A 21,004-nucleotide genomic window follows, 5' to 3' on the forward strand; every position below is an offset into this window, starting at 1 on the left:
AGAAAAACAGAATATGAGTTGGCCCATTGTATGTTATCTGGCTATGTGCCATGCCTAGGCTGTAGGCTTATTCATTTAGCAGACAAGATAGGCTTAAGTCCTGTGCCATTATTTTATATCATATGATTTAATAGTTAGAAGAATATAATTCAATATTTTTCCCAGTCCGGAACAAGTGCACATATGAAGTGTCCTATGTTGAGCATTAAAGTGATCATTTGAAACAGGTCCTATACACTGGTGCTATACACTGGTGATATACACTGGTGCTATACACTGGTGCTATACACTGGTGCTATACACTGGTCCTATACACTGGTGCTATACACTGGTGCTATACACTGGTGCTATACACTGGTGCTATACACTGGTCCTATACACTGGTGCTATACACTGGTCCTATACACTGGTGATATACACTGGTGCTATACACTGGTCCTATACACTGGTGATATACACTGGTCCTATACACTGGTCCTATACACTGGTCCTATACACTGGTGATATACACTGGTCCTATACACTGGTGCTATACACTGGTGCTATACACTGGTGCTATACACTGGTGCTATACACTGGTCCTATACACTGGTGATATACACTGGTCCTATACACTGGTCCTATACACTGGTGCTATACACTGGTGCTATACACTGGTCCTATAGGCTGCTGATGATTTGAGAAAGTCGCAAAAACATTGTTGCCGCCCATAGCATTGAATGGAAGGAAAGCCAGCGAGCATTTGGCCTCCCTTGATAAAGAAATATATAAAATAATAGCCAATCAGCGTTGAGCTAAACTGAGTGAGCTCAGATGTGATTGGTCCTGGTGCACACAAAAAGGGAAGCCAGTTTGGACTTGTCTTCAGACCAATCACATCACATCACGAGCCAAACGTCATTATTGACAGAAAAAAACATGAATTGTTGCATCTCGTTTTGTTGTTTTCTTCCGGTGGCTAGCTAGCTAAAATCGTCCCTTTCCTAAAGTAGCCATGGATGATGATGGACTTGTGGTTGTATTTAATTCTCCGTACTGTCCAATGATTATAGCGGTGGTTCTGATCCAACCATTAATTCATACATTGTTGTGCCCCTGGCCTGAGGATGGAAGTTGAAGATGTAGCTAGACTTAGTATGCTAATGTTAACTCGCTGGCCTGGCGTGCCGTTGCCCATGAAGTTAAGCTAGCGAGCAAGTATTTTAGCCAAGTAACCTAGGACAACAAAAAATAATAGCGTGTACTGTATGAAAGAGTCATATACTGTTTAGGCAACATGAAAGAGGAGGACGGCATTGGCGTTTTCCTACAAGTACGAGTAAATACACGTTTTCACACATACATGCACACACATGCACACACAAACACACACAGAAATCAATACCATGGACAGCCGTGTCATATTTAGCTTACGTTGATTGAACTAAATCGTTTTTGGTATATTTTAGTTGTCACTGTATTAGACTAAGCACAGGTGATTAGATGATGTTGAAATAGTGCTGGAATAGTGGAGGCATCTCCTGTTTTCTTTTCGACTTGCGGTAACTCTCTGTGGTCCTAAATCAATAGTTGTTTTTAATAGTCTGAAAATGTAGGGAAACATGACCTTGCTGTAAGTCATGTAACTGTTTGTTACATGCAATATGTTTTGTTGACTTCGCCGGACAGATGTGGCTCTCCGGTTTTGTCATGAAACAAATTTGTGGTTGAATTTATTTTGTCACTGTGTCCAGAGTGCATAAAAGGAGATTACCATGACTCAATACTCACGTGGAATTTTACTGCGTTTTTTTTGTCCAATTTTAACTGAATTTGACATTTCTCATAACTGCCTGTAATATGGTCACCACAACATCCCTACACTTGACCATGTAGCCTGACCAGGTAAAAACTCTAGGGCACAGTGTTTTCCTAAGTCAGGAGGCATGGTAAGGAGCAATTCTACTGTGACTTCACTCTACTGTGTCTCTACTCTACTGTGACTCTACTCTACTGTGAATACGGTGACTCTACTGTGAATACTATGACTCTTCTGTGACTCTACTGTGACTCTACTCTACTGTGACACTACTGTGAATACTATGACTCTACTGTGACTCTACTGTAACTCTACTCTACTGTGACTCTACTCTATTGTGACTCTACTGTGACTCTACTGTGAATACTATGACTCTTCTGTGACTCTACTGTGACTCCACTGTGACTCTACTCTACTGTGACTCTACTGTGAATACTATGACTCTAATGTGACTCTACTGTAACTCTACACTACTGTGAATCTACTCTACTGTGAATACTGTGACTCTACTGTAACTCTACTCTACTGTGACTCTACTGTGACTCTACTCTACTGTGACTCTACTGTAACTCTACTGTGCCTCTACTGTGACTCTACTCTACTGTGACTCTACTGTAACTCTACTCTACTGTAACTCTACTGTGACTCTACTCTTTTGTGACTCTACTGTAACTCTACTGTGACTCTACTCTACTGTGACTCTACTGTAACTCTACTGTGACTCTACTGTAACTCTACTGTGACTCTACTGCGACTCCTCCTCCTCCAGGGAGCCTTCACTCAGATCAAGTGCAGCTCTCCTCTGTTCATCGGCGGAGTTCCACAATATGACAAAACCAAGAGCGCCGCGGCCGTGCTCCGCCCCTTCAGCGGCACCATCCAGAAGGTACACTGTTACTGTATAGATGACTCAGGTTGAGGGGCTGAAACAGGGACAGCCATGCCCTGTCACACCGGATGCGTCCCAAATTGCCCATAGGGCTCTGGTCAAAGATAGTGCGCTGTGTAGGAGAATTGGGTGCCACAGTCTCTCCGGGGGTCCGTTCAGTTCGATTACATGTTTGCTACATTGTGTAACATCTTGTACTGAACGACACGTTTCTTGAACATTCTTGACTTTTTGCTTCATTTGGTGGGTGTGTCTTGAAGCAGAACGTATTTAAAGGGCAGGGGCTATTCCGACAGCGTTCCCCAAGCCACAACCCAACCCCTCCCCGTTTTTTTTCACCTGTTTCTGTTTTTACCCCTTTTTCTCCCCAATTTCGTGGTATCCAATTGTTGTAGTAGCTCATCGCTACAACTCCCATACGGGCTCGGGAGAGACGAAGGCTGAATGTCATGCGTCCTCCGATACACAACCCAACCAGCCCTACTGCTTCTTAACACAGCGCACATCCAACCCGGAAGCCAGCCGCACCAATGTGTCGGAGGCTACACCGTGCACCTGGCAACCTTGGCTAGCGCGCACTGCGCCTGGCCCGCCACAGGAGTCGCTGGTGCGCGATGAGACAAGGAGATCCCTACCGACCAATCCCTCCCTAACCCAGACGACGCTAGGCCAATTGTGCGTCGCCCAGAGCCTGGGCGCGAACCCAGGGACTCTGATGGCACTGCAGTACAGCGCCCTTAACCACTGCGCCACCCGGGAGGCCCCCTGTTTCTGTTTTTAATTGAACGTTGCATTATGTGTTTTCATACTGAACGCAGCCCAGTTGTTAGGTTCTTACTGCATGTGTCCCAGAGTTCCTAGTAAATGATGAGTCAGATAAAGAGTCAGATAAAGAGTCAGATAAAGCATCAGATAAAGAGTCAGATTATGAGTCAGATAAAGAGCCAGATAAAGAGTCAGATATCCCACAAACACAACAGATTTGTCTTTTCAAATACATATTAAAGTGTTGGGATGGCCCACCTGACCACAGTATTTTTTTGTGTATATTTCTCCTTGATTGTTGTTAATGTGTGTACTGTGGCAAGTTGACATATATTTTACAACGGTCAACTCAATTCATTAATGTATTTGTTCGTTTGTTAATTCATTCAGTACTTCATTAATTAATTTGTTTGTGTAGGAGAAGGAAACAATACAATGATTGTTCATTTAATGTTCTCCTCTTCTACCTGCCCCCCCCCACCCCCCCACCCACCCTCTCTACTTGTTGTGTCAGCTGGTTCTGAATGACCACAGCATCCCACTGACCAAGGACTTTGCTCTGGGGGTGAATGTGGAGAACGCAGCCCACCCATGTGTGCAGAGTCCCTGTGCCAACGGCGGCACCTGCAGGCCCAAATGGGATGGCTACGAGTGTGACTGCCCTCTCGGCTACGATGGCCAGCACTGCCAGAAGGGTGAGAGACGGAAAATAAATTGTTCCCACGTCCACATTTTCCACAAGTTATACTCTGTAGGCTACATTCTGTAGGACAAGGTAGATTTTCAACATGTTGGTGTAAAATATTCTGCATTTAAATTGACATTTTAATGTATGTAATATAATTGAACAACATAATCTCTCCTAAACCGTCGTCTTATCTGTTTTATGCTTTCGCTGTGCAGAATGTGGGAATTACTGTTTAAACAGTAAGTTTTCTATCACCATTATGTTCGTAAATACTCGGCTACCTCTGTTCATCTACCATATCAGACTTTAATAACGCTGTTTGTACACTTTTTTTGTTTACCTAGGGTGTATTTACTAGGAACCACACAGAACAAACAGACAAAAACCAGGAAGGAACTCTCATGAATTTGTAAATCAGAAACTCTCAAATTCGTTGAAAAACGTGTTCAGTTGCAAAATATTTTTGCTACAGTGTGCACTAATGAATACACCCCTGTTCATTATCCTGTGTAGCTGTTGTCTGTGTCCTGGTTCCCCCTCAGTTAGTACCATGTTTAGGAGGACATCTAGTGGCCACATTGTGTAAATGTTATTTTCTTTTCAGCTGTCACAGAGGCCATTGAGATTCCACAATTCATTGGCCGCAGCTACCTCACATACGACAATCGTGAAATCCTGAAAAGGTTTGTCTACGTGTGTGGGTGTGTGTGTGTGTGTATGCATGTACGTGTGCTTTAGAGTGAAAACACTACCACTAAAATAGTACTTTCTGAAGCATTAGGTTCAGACAGAAATACTATGACTTCAGCAGTAGTTGAGTTATACTGCATGACATAGTTTCTGTATATTAGCTTTAGTCAGATGATGTACACTACACAGTCAGCCAATGTGAGTATAACACAGTCAACTAGAAAGCCCTCTGGGTTTGTGGGATTCTAAGGAAAGTGTGCCACTCTGTGCTGACATATCCTGTGTGTTTCCCACCCCAGGGTTTCGGGCGTCAGGACCAACATGTTTATGCGCTTTAAGAGCACGGCGAAGGATGGTCTGTTGCTATGGCGAGGCGACAGCCAAGTGAGGCCCAACAGTGACTTCCTGTCTTTAGGACTGCAGGACGGAGCACTCATTTTTAGGTGAACCCCTGACGTTACACATCACTCGAGTCCACACCTTCCCTTTCCCTAATGGTAAACCCCTGATGCTACACATCACTCGAGTCCACACCTTCCCTTTCCCCTAATGGTGAACCCCTGGAGTTACACATGACTCGAGTCCACACCTTCCCTTTCCCCTAATGGTAAACCCCTGATGTTACACATCACTCGAGTCCACACCTTCCCTTTCCCTAATGGTAAACCCCTGATGTTACACATCACTCGAGTCCACACCTTCCCTTTCCCTAATGGTGAACCCCTGACGTTACACATCACTCGAGTCCACACCTTCCCTTTCCCCTAATGATGAACCCCTGACGTTACACATCACTCGAGTCCACACTAGAGGTTGACAGGTTAATGGGCATGGCCAATTAATTAGGGCTGATTTCAAGTTTTCATCACAATCGGTAATCTGCATTTTTGGACACCGATCACGGCCGATTACATTGCACTCCACGAGGAAACTGCGTGGCAGGCTGACCACCTGTTACGCGAGTACAGCAAGGAGCCAAGGTAAGTTGCTAGCTAGCATTAAACTTATCTTATAAAAACATAATCAATCTTAACATAATCACTAGTTAACTACACATGGTTGATGATATTACTAGTTTAACTAGCTTGTCCTGCGTTGCAAATAATCAATGTGGTGCCTGCTAATTTATCATTGAATCACAGCCTACTTCGACAAACGGGTGATGATTTAACAAGCACATTCACGAAAAAAGCACTGTCGTTGCACCAATGTACCTAACCATAAACATCAATACCTTTCTTAAAATCAATACACAAGTATATTTTTTTAAACCTGCATTAGTTAAAAGAAGTTCATGTTAGCAGCCAATATTAACTAGGGAAATTGTGTCATTTCTCTTGCCTTGTCAGGGTATATGCAGCAGTTTGGGCCGCTGGCTCGTTGCGAACTGTGTGAAGACCATTTCTTCCTAACAAAGACCGTAATTAATTTGCCAGAATTTTACATAATTATGACATTACATTGAAGGTTGTGCAATGTAACAGCAATATTTAGACTTAGGGATGCCACCCGTTTGATAAAATACGGAACAGTTCTGTATTTCACTGAAAGAATAAACATTTTGTTTTCGAAATGATCGTTTCAGGATTTTACCATATTAATTACCAAAGGCTCATATTTCTGTGTGTTTATTATATTATAATTAAGTCTAGGATTTGATATTCGATAGAGCAGTCTGACTGGGTGGTGGTAGGCAGCAGCAGGATCGTAAGCATTCATTCAAACGGTACTTTCCTGCATTTGCCAGCAGCTCTTCGCAATGTTTGAAGCACAGCGCTGTTTATGACTTCAAGCCTATCAACTCCAGAGATTAGACTGGCAATACTATAGTGCCTATAAGGACATCCAATAGTCAAAGGTATATGAAATACAAATGGTATAGAGAGATATAGTCCTATAATTCCTATAATAACTACAACCTAAAACTTCTTACGTGGGAATATTGAAGACTCATGTTAAAAGGAACCACCAGCTTTCATATGTTCTCATATTCTGAGCAAGGAACTTAAACGTTAGCTTTCTTACATGGCACAAATTGCACTTTTACGTTCTTCTCCAACACTGTGTTTTTTCATTATTTAAACCAAATTGAACATGTTTCATTATTTATTTGAGGCTAAATGGATTTTATTGATGTATTATATTAAGTTAAAATAAGTGTTCATTCAGTATTGTTGTAATTGTCATTATTACAAATATATATATATAAAAATCGGCCGATTAATCGATATCTGCTTTTTTTTGGGGTCCTCCAATAATCGGTATCGGCGTTGAAAAATCAGACCTCTAGTCCACACCTTCCCTTTCCCTAATGCTTCCTGGAGAAGAAAAGCCTCCTCTGGTCATGCTGTGGTAAGACAGCACAGGTCTGGGACCAGGCTGGTAAAAACATTGTCCAGCCTTTTCTTTCCGTATCTTTGGGACAGTTTCCTGGATACAGATTAAGGCCAGGATTTATTGCAATTCGCGTTAGATCTGCAATATAGGGCAATTTGCATTTAAATGTAATTTCCGATTAGAGATTGACATATGCAGCGTTCCCCGTGAATGCGTTTCTCCACAAATGCGGGACCATTGCCTTTAAAAGGCGCATAGCACGAAAAAGATGAATCCCAGCTTAAACCTTAAAACTACTCTTAGACTAAAAAGTAGGCTCCGTACACCATTTTGTTAGTCCAGGACTAGGCATAATCAGCGTGTGGGAAACCAACCCTTTGAGTTGAGCCTTGTCGAATGTGCATCGTTTCATTCCTGGCTGTGGGATGATTGTAGCAGTAGTTCATTCCAATGTTGTCTTCCTGTGTCTGTAGCTATAACCTGGGCAGTGGTGTGGCCAATGTGATCGTCAACGGAACCTTCAGCGATGGAAGGTGGCACAGAGTGAAGGCTGTCAGGTGCTTTTCAATGCCTTTCTCATTTGGAAATTAAAAGAAGAAAAATGCATTACATTCTACTAGGGTTTCTGGGAATATAACATAATGTGTCTTATCGCAGGTGGCAAACTTGTATGACATTGTAGATTCATCTCCCATTTGATCTAGTATCTGTTGTAACGTTTTGTGCATATGGAATCAGGCAGTGTCTAAGACATTTGGGAAGAATTTGGAGGTCTGTCTCATTGCTTCAATTGGACTTCTTTAGACAAGTCTGGGAAATAGACATAAAACTGTGTGTGTATTTATGTTTAACCGCGCGCGTGTGTGTGTTTCTCTGCCTTGATGTGTGTGCGTATCTCAATGTAGTCTCTAGGCCAGTGTACAGCGGCTTCATGGGCACAAAAAATACTTGAGGAATGACAGTATATGACAGGATTGACAGTAAATGACAGGAACGACAGTAAATGTACATGTATTGTACACCAAGACCCCATCAATGGACAGCTTTATGTAACTTTATGTAACTTTATGTAGAATACATCCAGACTTAGGGTCCAAATTGATTGATTCTCTCATGACCTGCTTAGCTCCATTTTATTATATGAGTGTCGGGGGGGGAGTAGAAAGATGAAAGAAGTAATTACTCTCTTCCTATCTGGATCCTCTCATCCATTCATCTCCCTCCCCTCCCTTTCGTTGTGCGTCCTTCCTGTTGTTGCGTCCTTCCTGTTGTTGTGTGTTCTTCAGGGACGGCCAGACTGGGAAGCTGACAGTCGATGACTATGGGGCCCAGACTGGCAGGTCACCTGGGAAGATGAGACAGCTGAACGTCAACGGGGTCTTGTACGTCGGTATGTCACCACCACAGCTATTTAGTCACCTATATTATTCGTGGGGTTGCACATTGTGTCACTCCACCTCTGAAAGTTCTGTGACTCCCTGGCTGACAGTTCCACTAACTCCATTCTCAATTGCCGCTGATTCAGATTGCCGCTGATTCAAATTTCTATTTTTAAGAAACCATTGTGTAGTTTACACTAAATCATAATTAGTCCCCGTTAAAAGTGACTGGGCAGGGAAGTAGGTGCAGCCACGGCAGGTAGCCTGGCGGGTAGGAGCGTTGGGCCAGTAACCCAAAGGTTGCTATATCGAATCCCCGAGCTGACAAGGTAAAAAATCTGTCGTTCTGCCCATGAGCAAGGCAGTTAACCTACTGTTCCCCGGGTCGATTTAAGGCAGCATCCTGCAACTCTCTGATTTAGAGGGGTTGGGTTAAATGCGGAAGACAGATTTCAGACTTTTCATTCCATGGATAGTCTCCTGGATTCTCATTGCATCCTCCGTTCCAATGTCTGTCTGTCTGTCAGGCGGTTCCTCAGTTCCAATGTCTGTCTGGTGGTTCCTCAGTTCCAATGTCTGTCTGTCTGGCGGTTCCTCAGTTCCAATGTCTGTCTGGTAGTTCCAATGTCTGTCTGTCTGGCTGGCTGGCGGTTCCTCAGTTCCAATGTCTGTCTGTCTGGCGGTTCCTCAGTTCCAATGTCTGTCTGTCTGTCTGTCTGGCAATTCCTCAGTTCCAATGTCTGTCTGTCTGGCGGTTCCACTGTCTGTCTGATGGTTGGAAGACTAAATGTAAGCTAGTACAACCTATGTTGATCATGATATGATGATGATGATGGTTAAGATAGCAATAACAGCAATGATAATAGTTATGACTGTGATGATAATGGTTATGATGGTGATGATAATTGTTATGATGGTGATGACGATGATGACAAAGAAAATTATCATGATTATAGTGATGGCAATTTGGGTGATGGTGATGATGATGATGTTAATGGTTATGATGGTGATGATAAGGGTGGTCATGGTCAGAAATGCCATATTGTAATTATGGTGATGATGATGATGATGTTAATGGTCATGATGGTGATGATGAAGACGAGTAGGATTAGAACTTTAATGCCTGATGTCTCTGCTCTGCCTAGGGGGGATGAAGGAGATTGCTCTGCACACTAACCGGCAGTACAGTGGAGGTCTGGTGGGCTGCGTCTCACACTTCACCTTGTCCACCGACTACCACCTCTCCCTAGTGGAGGACGCTGCCGATGGCAAGAACATCAACACTTGTACCAACTAAAAGTCCTGTGTATACAGGGCCCGTAGTCATTAAGCATCTCAGAGTAGGAGTGCTGATCTAGAATCAGTTTAGCCTTTTAGATGAGAAAGCATGGACAGGGGGACCTGATCCTATATCAGCACTTCTACACTGAGATGCTTTGTGAATACGAGCCTTGGGCTTTCTGTCCACTCAGCAGCAAGACACGTTCACCCAAGGACCCAATAACACAAGTGCAACGAGACTGGAGAGACCTTGCTAGAACCTCCTGAAATGTAAGGTTGCAACTTTGACATCCGAAGGACAATTTCATGGGATGGTTTCGACGATATCCATATATTTTTTTCTACATCCTTATTGGATGATTTGGAGAACCAAAAGATGTAGTAATGAAGGATGTTTTTGATAAAGTGACATGATGTTTGTAGAAAAATAAAAAAAATTTAGTTGTATTTTTTAAGCCTGCTCTTGGCACACAGAGTCATGTTATTGTGATTGTGGTGTTGTGGTGTCTGTATCAACAAGTCCATAGACTACAGTGTTTTTGACTTCAATTCATGTGAGTTGTTTGCAGGTTGCTAGTGTTTGGTGGCACCTTAATTGGGGAGGACGGGCTCGTGGTAATGACTGGAGCGGAATCAGTGGAATGGAATCAAATACAACAAAGACAAGGTTTCCATTCCGTTTACTCCGTTCCGGCCATTATTATGAGCCGTTCTCCCCTCAGCAGCCTCCCCTGCTGGAAGGTGATGAAGAAGCCGTGAGTGTCTAGGTATTTCTTTCTTTCCCCTGTCTGGATATCAGGACATTTTACTCATTCAGTATCCATGTCTCTCTGCTTTTTCTCTACAGCAAAGAAATATGCCAGATGGACACTATCATTATTGTAAAGAAAAATATACAAGTCCCCAGTGTTTCCCAAACTTGGTCCTCGGGACCCCAAGAGGTGCACGTTCAGTTAACACTACACAGCTCATTCAAATGATCAAAGCTTGATGATTAGCTGACTATTTGAATCAGCTGTGTAGTTCTAGGGCAAAAAAACAAAACGTGCCCCCTTTGGGGTTCCGAGGACTGAGTTTTGGGGAAACCCTGGTACAAGTCAACCAAAATAATGTGTGGAAAACACTATCACCCTCTTCATTTGATATTATGTACTGCACATGTCAGCCTTTCAGTTGTGTTGTCGCTCCTGTTTTGAACCGAATGAATTTCCCCAGTTGTGTGTATTTGAAACCGCAAATACCAATAGTACATTTAGTTACCATGTCATCTCAGGCCTAGACTTACTGCAATAAGACGTTCACCACCGAGAACATTCTGACAGTGTTCTGTGTTGATATTTTGTCTGATTTTGGGAAAGTTTTTGTTGCTAAAATGTTCATGTTTTGATTTAAAACATAAAATAATACTCAATGTCCAGAGAACATTGCTAACGATAGATATTTGAAATAAAAAATGTGATTGATTTCAATGAAGTTGAACCAGGTAGCCGTTATCTAGCTAATATGTTACCGTTTTATTTTAACTGTGCTATGGTAACTACTGCATTCCACAGAAATCAATGAAGACATTGCCACAGCTTTTAAGTTCCCTCTTTTTGTGAAGATGATGGTTTTTTACCATGCTCCTTTTGATGTTCCTTTGATGTCATTATATATATTTTGTCTATGGCCTACTGCAAATCTTTGAATAATTGCTCCCCTTCTGACTGCTAAGAATAAAATGACTGGCTGAAGTGGACTATTTTACAAAATTGCCTCCACAAATAGTCAGTGAAAGAAAATATTGGTTTGACACAAACACATTTTTGTTCTTCTATCGTCGTGGGAACCTAACATGTATTTCCATTCCAAATCCTCTTTTCCTTTAACCCATACCCTACCCTAACTCCGAAACCTCTTACCCTAACCCTAATTCTAACCCTAACCATTAAGCTTGAAATAGCCTTTGTCCTCATGGGGAATGTGGGAAATCCGTACAAGGGAACATTTTCTTTGTTCTACTATTCTTTTGGGGACTTTTGGAGATTTTATGTCCCCACAAGGATAGAAGAACCCCCCCCCACACACCATACACACACACTTTTCTGTTGACAAACTTGAAGCTGCTTGAGTCTCATCTCGTCCTTCACCTCTTGACCGCTCCTTCTGTGAAAGAGAAGAACAGTACAAGAATCACAGCAGGAACTGCCTCCGTTGGATCGTTTCTTGACATATTGTTGGCTTGGAAAAATCTGACTGTTTATTACTTTGGATGTATGTTATGAGTTGTTTGTTTGAATTCCCTTTGGATGAGTCTTTCGACATCCCTGTGATGAGTGACACACTTGAGCATCGCCCTACAGTTTGTTGTCACTTGTTTCTATTGGGTTGCAAAAATATATATATATTTTTTTCAGAGAGCTGTGTTGACATGCCAGGATGGATCTCCAAAACAAATCTGGCTTTATACCTGCGGTCTGAACAGGTAGAAAGCCAAGGTTGGTGATTTACTGCCACCTGGAGTTCTGGAGTGTTTGCTCTTTGATCCTTCTTAACCCATAGAAAGATCCATCCAGATTACTACTTTAAAACGGTGAAAGCCGTTGCAATGGCGCTGCCCATGCGAAAAACAGGCTTTGGGCCAAGTGCGCCCTCTATCCAACTATGGAGCCGGGTGCACATCGCACACATGTCCATTAACAGATTGCAGCAGCTACTTTCTTGAATGAGATCAAAAGGGCGCTCCAGCAGAGAAGGGAGCATGATTTCACATCCCCAAAATGCCATTGAATAGTAGACATAGAGGTTACATTTGATTTGAATCAATAGCTGGGCGATTATTTTGTGAATCTGAAATGTCACGCCACATCGCATCCCAACATTCCCCCTTTGACCTGGTTTCTCTCCCCTGCTGGGTGTTACCAATAATATCAGTGCTACAAATCAATGGCGTTCCTCCACGCCCTGGGCCAGACAGGCCAGTTAGCTGTTCATGCGGGGATCCACAATCTAGTCTAATTTCCACTGCATCTGTGACCTAATTCTCCACCTTTCTTCCAAATGGTGCACTTGACCACTTTATCGTTTGAGTTGAACAACAGTAGAAACTCCTTTCATTCCGATGCGCCTTACACCAAATTCTATATTCATTTAAATCCACGACAGGGAGTATGCTAATGCAGTTTTTCTGGAAGAGGAGATCTGGGACGCTAGCTAAAGATAGGAGCAGACATGTATCCCCAAAACCCAGAAATATGTTCAGACATTCACGAAAAAGGCTTTGCCATTAGAGTGATGAGATAATGTGTATGGGCTTTTCCTGGTAACTGAAGTTTATATGCTGATAAACACTGATGATAAGCCAAACCCTTTATGATGGTTGAATGATCTCCAATGAAACAGTGTGATTATGACCCTGGTTTAGCTCAAACTGCAGGACACTACAGTACATTTTGTGACTCTGTAATAATGTGTTAGTTAATTAATAAATGATGAATGAACAATTCTAGTCAGGTTATGCTGCCTGTAGCCACTCAGAAATGTCCAAATTGAGATTATTAATATATTATTAATAATTATTAATAATAATATACAATAATATAATTTAATTTACTTTGAAATGCTGTCACTAAGCATATGATACACACATTTTTAAATAGCTGCCTTGTGCTCGCTACTGGTGTATTTTTAGAATATATATCAATTATGCAGCATGTTCAGAGACACACTGTTATTGGTGAGGCTGTCAGGGCATCTGATTTTCATTGTGCTCAGAGTATTCCTGTAACATTGTCCTAAAAGTATTTCTGTAACACTGACCTACGAGTATTTTTGTAACAATGACCTAAGAGTATTTCTGTAACAATGGCCTAAGAGTATTTCTGTAACAATGTATTTCTATAACAATGGCCTAAGAGTATTTCTGTAACAATGGCCTAAGAGTATTTCTGTAACAATGGCCTAGGAGTATTTCTGTAACAATGACCTAAGAGTATTTCTATAACAATGGCCCAAGAGTATTTCTGTAACAATGGCGTAAGAGTATTTTGGAAACACTATAAATTGTTCAAGTACTGTTCCCATACTACCCCTTCTGAGGGGAAATGGCAAAAAAAATTGGTCATACTTTAATGTGCTACAATTTATACAATTTCAGGCTGTATGTGTCATTCATGAAGTCTTTATGAGCACTACATAAGTGCTTCACATGATGTTGTTAGAAATAAGCAAAGCCATACTGCATAGAAGGTGATATCATTACACAGGGTGCTTTGCCACACTTCATACAGCATGACTGATGATTTCTGAAGAATTTATGCCTTATAAAGTGTTTATGAAGGCTTCAATTAAAGCATAGTATTATGTAGTATGTACTGTAGAAGTAGTATGTAGTATTATGTAGTAGTACAGCAGTATGTAGTAGTATGTAGTAGTAGTAGTATTGTGTAGTAGTATTTAGTAGTATGTAGTAGATGTGTGTAGTAGTATGTAGTAGTAGTAGTAGTATGCAGTAGTGTGTGGTATTAGTACCTAATAGCATGTAGTAGTATTATGTAGCAGTAGGTAGTAGTAGTAAACTCAGCAAAAAAAAGAAACGTCCTCTCACTGTCAAATGCGTTTATTTTCAGCAAACTTAGCATGTGTAAATATTTGTATGAACATGACAACATTCAGCAACTAAGACATAAACTGAACAAGTTTACATAAACTGAACAAGTGACAAACAGAAATGGAATAATGTGTCCCTGAACAAAGGGTGGGTAAAAATCAAAAGTAACAGTCATCATCTGGTGTGGCCACCAGCTGCATTAAGTACTGCAGTGCATCTCCTCCTCATGGACTGCATCAGATTTGCCAGTAATTGCTTTGAGATGTTCTTCCACCAAGGCACCTGCAAGTCCCCGTTTCTGGGGGGGAATGGCCCTAGGCCTAACCCTCCGATCCAACAGGTCCCAGACGTGCTCAATGGGATTGAGATCCGAGCTCTTCTTTGTCCATGGCAGAACACTGACATTCATGTCTTGCAGGAAATCACTCACAGAACGAGCAGTATGGCTGGTGGCATTGTCATGCTGGAGGGTCATGTCAGGATGAGCCTGCAGGAGGAGGATGTCTTCCCTGTAATGCACAGCGTTGAGATTGTCTGCAATGACAACAAGCTCAGTTCGATGATGCTGTGACACACCGCCCCAGACCATGACGGACCTTCCACCTCCAAATCGATCCCGCACCGGAGTACAGGCCTCGGTGTAACGCTCATTCCTTCGATGGTAAACGCGAATCCGACCATCACCCCTGGTGAGACAAAACCGTGACTCGTCAGTGAAGAGCACTTTTTGCCAATCCTGTCTGGTCCAGCGACGGTGGGTTTGTGCCCATAGGCGACGTTGTTGCCCTTGATGTCTGCCTTACAACAGGCCTACAAGCCCCCAGTCCAGCTTCTCTCAGCCTATTGCGGACAGTCTGAGCGCTGATGGAGGGATTGTGCGTTCCTGGTGTAACTCGGGCAGTTGTTGTTGCCATCCTGTGCATGTCCTACAGGTGTGATGTTCAGATGTACCGATCCTGTGCAGGTGTTGTTACACGTGGTCTGCCACTGCGAGGACGATCAGCTGTCCGTCCTGTCTTCCTGTAGCGCTGTCTTAGGCGTCTCACAGTACGGACATGGTAATTTATTGCCCTGGCCACATCTGCAGTCCTCATGCCTCCTTGCAGCATGTCTAAGGCATGTTCACACAGATGAGCAGGGACTCATCTGACTCTTTTTTTTAGAGTCAGTAGAAAGGCCTCTTTAGTGTCCTACGTTTTCATAACTGTGACCTTAATTTCCTACCGTCTGTAAGCTGTTAATGTCTTAACGACTGTTTCACAGGTCCATGTTCATTCATTGTTGATGGTTCATTGACAATGCATGGGAAACACTGTTTAAACCCTTTACAATGAAGATCTGTGAAGTTATTTGTATTTTTACAAATTATCTTTGAAGGACAGGGTCCTGAAAAAGGGATGTTTATTTTTTTGCTGAGTTTATTATGTAGTAGTGTGTAATATTATTATGTATTATGTATTATGTAATAGTATCTAATAGTATGTAGTAGTAGTATCTAAGAGTATGTAGTAGTATTATGTAATAGTATGTAGTAGTATTTAGTAGTAGAGGTGTGTTGTAGTAGTAGTATGTAGCAGTGTGTAGTAGTATTATGAAATAGTATGCAGTAGTGTGTAGTAGTAGTATCTAATAGTATGTTGTAGTAGTATCTAATAGTATATAGTAGTATGTAGTAGTATTATGTGGTAGTATGCAGTAGTGTGTAGTAGTAGTATGTAGTAATAGTATGTAGTAGTATGGAGTAGTAGTGGTATGGAGTAGTACCATTATGAAGTATTATGTAGTAGTATCTAATAGTATGTTGTAGTAGTATCTAATAGTATATAGTAGTATGTAGTAGTATTTAGTAGTAGTATCTAATAGTATGTTGTAGTAGTAGTATATAGTAGTATGTAGTAGTATTATGTGGTAGTAGTATGTAGTAGTAGTAGTATGTAGTAGTGGTATGGAGTAGTACCATTGTGAAGTATTATGTAGTAGCAGTATGTGGTAAATTACTATAACCAAACAAATATTGCAGATGATAAAAGATGGGTATTAACGGTAAATGTAGGCTTCTACTGGTGATGTAATGGGGAATTGATCGACACAACAAATAATGCACACAATGAAGTTATGAAACGCTGAATACCCACAAAATGGCAGGAAAGAGCTCATTCTAGAGAGAGATGCCTTGTGCATCGGAGTCACAATCCCCATATTCTTGGAACGTGGTATCCCTGCTTCTTCCTCAATGGATTAGTCCACTGAGACAGGCACAAATTACACAGGTGTCTTGTGTGCCATGAAAAAAACTATATATATATGCGATTACTCAAAAAAAATATATATATGTTTTCAATACCCCTTTTGTCAAGCAGTAGGCTATTCCATATAAGGCACCCAGACTTTAAGAAAGTTTCACAGTATACCCTTAATCCTGTAATTAATCAAATCTAGTGATACATAACTTGACATTTCCGCCATCCATTGTGACATTGTATGGAGGATAACCAACCTTCTAACCGACCTAGCTGCTATAAATGCTAGGTTACAATGTTTCTTCTGATACTGTAACAGTCTCCAGTATCAACACTTACAAACAAACCAAAACAGGGAGAAGGGAGAATCTGTAGACATGCTGAGATAAACGAACATACTCTTTGCCAGAATTCAGCCAGCCTTCACAAGATCATAACATAATGTAGGCAATATGTCCCCTTTTGTGTTTTACACCTCCAGCAGAGAAATTACATTTCTGAGTGCCAACATCACAATGTGTGCAGCAATATCCTCTGATGGATGGCTGTTACACAAACCGCCAAATGGGCCATACAACACCAAGCTTCTCATTCCTGGATGACCTCTATGGAAGGGTTGTGCCAGGTGAGGAAAGGGTTGCAGCGAGGCGAAATCGGCCAACGTTTGTAATTGTATGGGACAATGTGACATTTCACCACTCCCATGCAGTCACAGAGTGGTTTGCAGCCCATCCCAGGATGGTGTCACTTTTCCTCCCACCTTACCCTCCATTCCTCAACCCCATAGAGGAGTTATTTTCCTCATGGAGGTAGAAGGTTTATGACCATCATCCATATCAATCAAATGTCCCTCCTGGACGCAATGAATGATGCCTGGACATATCTGCAGAATCAAATCAAATCAAATGTATTTATATAGCCCTTCGTACATCAGCTGATATCTCAAAGTGCTGTACAGAAACCCAGCCTAAAACCCCAAACAGCAAGTAATGCAGGTGTAGAAGCACGGAAGAGGAAGAAGATTGCCAGGGATGGACCAGGCACTCCAAAACATTCTTTCCTAGGTGTATTGCCCAAGATGACATAAGATGTGATGTGGATGAGAACCTGTGGCCCAATGCATAAGACAGGGTTGACTAGTATTGCTACTGTATCTGTATCGGTAGATGGTGTATGTACAAATTATTCTATTTTGGAATCACTCAGTGACAAAAAAATAACAAAACATATGGAAGCATTTTGAATCATGTTTGATAGATTCCTGTAACATATACTGCAGTGAATTCTAAACAGTAGAGAGGTGTTATTCTTGTTTTGTAAAGAACATTGCGTCCAGCTGTTGTTAGTGATGTTTAGGTCATTGTTTTATGAGTGACAACGTGTGCTTGTTGAGTGACAACCATTGCTAGTGTTATGGGAATAATGAGTTGATTTGAGACACGTATGGAGTGTTTTAGGGCATTTTGAATGTGAAATGAACTGCTGTGCTAAGCTGAAAGTTGGTTAGGAGAACTGTGTGAAGAGTTTTGAAAAAGTGACCTAAGTATTGAGAAATAGGTCCTAGCGATTGTAAAAAACTGTAACAAGAATTTAATCTTTCTGCCCATATCAGATATGTCTATGTCCTGGGAAATGTTATTGTTACTTACAACGTCATGCTAATCACATTAGTGAATGTTAGCTCAACCGTCCCGCGGGGGGTGACACCGATCCTGTAGAGGTTTTAAACTGCAGTATTTTATGTCGGAGATTATGTGAACATGTCTGGGCATTCAAACATATATGTATCCATTCATCATCATCATCATCATCAATATTGTGTTGTGTACTGACTGTGCACCATGACAGTGTAGTCTGTAGAGCTGTTAATACAGTGTCAGTGTGAAAAGTAGGGAATTAGCTAGGGAAACTGACAGATCAATAACATACATTGCACATAGCATATACATATGAGATGAGTAAAGCAAAAATATGTAAATATTATTAAAGTGACTAGTGTTCCATTATTAAAGTGGCCAGTGATTTCAAGTCTTTGTATACGGGGCAGCAGACTAAGGTGCATTGTTACGTAACAGGGTGGAAGCCGCCTCGTGATGGCTATTTAACAGTCTGATGGCCTTGAGATAGAAGCTGTTTGTCCGTCTCGGTCCCAGCTTTGATGCACCTGTACTGACCTCACCTTCTGGATGATAGCGAGGTGAACAGGCAGTAGATTCTGTGTTTGTTGTCCTTTATGATCCTTTTGGTTTTCCTGTGACATCGGGTGCTGTAGGTGTCCTGGAGGGCAGGTAATATGCCCCCGGTGATGCGTTGAGCAGACCGCACCACCCTCTGGAGAGCCCTGTGGTTGTGGGCGGTGCAGTTTCCAAACCAGGTGGTGATACAGCCTGACAGGAAGCTCTCAATTGTGCATTTGTAAAAGTTTGTGAGGGTTTTAGGTGCCAAGCCAAATTTATTCAACCCCCTGAGGTGTCTTCAAGATGTCCACCATTGTTAGTAGCTACCACAGCCACCATTGTCCACCATTGTTAGTAGCTACCACAGCCAGAAGGCACCTTCTCAACCACACTGTCTGTGTGGGTGGACCATTACAGATGATCAGTGATGTGTATGCCAAGGAACTTGAAGCTTTCCACCTGCTCCACTGCGGTCCCGTCGATGTGGATAAGGGCATGTTCCCTCTGCTGTTTCCTGAAGTCCACGATCAGCTCCTTTGTTTTGTCGACATTGAGTGAGAGGTTATTTTCCTGCCACCACACTCCTAGGGCCCTCACCTCCTCCCTGTAGGCTGTCTCGTTATTGTTGGTAATCAGGCCTACTACTGTTGTGTCGTCTGCAAACTTGATGATTGAGTTGGAGGTGTGCGGAGCCACTCAGTCATGGGTGAACAGGGAGTACAGGAGGTGGCTGAGCACGCATCCTTGTGGGGCCCCTGTGTTGAGGATCAGCGAAGTGGAGGTGTTGTTTCCTACCTTCACCACCTGGGGGAGGCAGTGCGTTGGTGAATGCAACATCTGTGAATCTATTGGGGCGGTAAGCTATTTTTTAAATATTTTTTTTTACATTTCCCCTTTATTTAACCAGGTAGGCCAGTTGAGAACAAGATCTCATTTACAACTGCGACCTGGCTAAGATAAAGCAAAGCAGTGCAACACAAACAACACCACAGAGTAACACATGGAATAAACAAACGTACAGTCAATAACACTATAGAAAAGTCTATATAGTGTGTGCAAATGAGGTAAGATTAAAAAATTGAAGTGTGTCTAGGGTGTCAGGTAAGGTAGAGGTGATATGATCCTTAACTAGCCTCTCAAAGCACTTCATGATGACAGAAGTGAGTGTTACGGGCCGATAGTCATTTAGTTCAGTTACCTTTGCTTTCTTGGGTACAGGAACAATGGTGGACATCTTGAAGCAAGTGGGGACAGCAACCTGGGATAGGGAGAGATTGAATATGTCCATAAACACTCCAGCCAGCTGGTCTGCGCATTGTGTTTAGATTGATGTGAACAAAATGTAATTGAACGAATTTTAGAATAAAGCAGTAACGTAACAAAATGTGAAAAAAGTTAAGCGGTCTTTCCGAATGCACTGTATAGTCTTGTGAGTGTGCATAGAGTCTGTGCAAGATAGGGCTAATGCAGATAGTCCAGGTAACCATTTAATTATTTGATGGCTATTTAGCAGTCACGGCTTGGGGGTAGAAGCTGTCTCGGTGGAGAGCCGATGCTCCGGGTCTGTTTGCTATATGGTAGCTTTAAGGACACCTCTTTCCATGATAGACTGACCAGGTGAATCCAGTCACTTCTTTCCATGACAGACTGACCAGGTGAATGCAGGAACCTATTACCATGACACAGACTGACCAGGTGAATCCAGGAACCTATTACCATGACACAGACTGACCAGGTGAATCCAGGAACCTATTACCATGACACAGACTGACCAGGTGAATCCAGGCACTTCTTTCCATGACACAGACTGACCAGGTGAATCCAGCAACCTATTACCATGACACAGACTGACCAGGTGAATCCAATCACTTCTTTCCATGACACAGACTGACCAGATGAATCCAGGAACCTATTACCATGACACAGACTGACCAGATGAATCCAGGAACCTATTACCATGACACAGACTGACCAGGTGAATCCAGGAACCTATTACCATGACACAGACTCACCAGGTGAATCCAGGAACCTATTACCATGACACAGACTGACCAGGTGAATCCAGGAACCTATTACCATGACACAGACTCACCAGGTGAATCCAGGCACCGATTTCCATGATATAGACTGACCAGGTGAATCCAGGCACCTCTTTCCATGACATAGACTGAT

At 42.2% G+C, this 21,004-nt stretch overlaps 1 protein-coding gene across 2 annotated transcripts in view; it reads left to right on the forward strand.

Moving 5' to 3' along the window:
• Nucleotides 1-11,542, forward strand: part of LOC139410599 (pikachurin) — a 44,106-nt gene extending 32,564 nt beyond the window's left edge. Inside the window, exons 17-24 of one of the 2 annotated variants that reach the window (XM_071155906.1) lie at nucleotides 2,568-2,684; nucleotides 3,967-4,147; nucleotides 4,356-4,379; nucleotides 4,745-4,823; nucleotides 5,130-5,273; nucleotides 7,641-7,724; nucleotides 8,454-8,557; nucleotides 9,692-11,542. In XM_071155906.1, coding sequence (XP_071012007.1) covers nucleotides 2,568-2,684; nucleotides 3,967-4,147; nucleotides 4,356-4,379; nucleotides 4,745-4,823; nucleotides 5,130-5,273; nucleotides 7,641-7,724; nucleotides 8,454-8,557; nucleotides 9,692-9,843 — 885 coding nt within the window. In that variant the 3' untranslated portion in view covers nucleotides 9,844-11,542. The remainder of the gene's footprint in view (nucleotides 1-2,567; nucleotides 2,685-3,966; nucleotides 4,148-4,355; nucleotides 4,380-4,744; nucleotides 4,824-5,129; nucleotides 5,274-7,640; nucleotides 7,725-8,453; nucleotides 8,558-9,691) is intronic. The other variant, XM_071155905.1, reaches the window with a different exon arrangement.
• Nucleotides 11,543-21,004: the final 9,462 nt, after the last annotated feature.

This window comes from Oncorhynchus clarkii, chromosome 6 (genome assembly GCF_045791955.1).
Source record: "Oncorhynchus clarkii lewisi isolate Uvic-CL-2024 chromosome 6, UVic_Ocla_1.0, whole genome shotgun sequence".
NCBI lineage: Eukaryota > Metazoa > Chordata > Actinopteri > Salmoniformes > Salmonidae > Oncorhynchus > Oncorhynchus clarkii.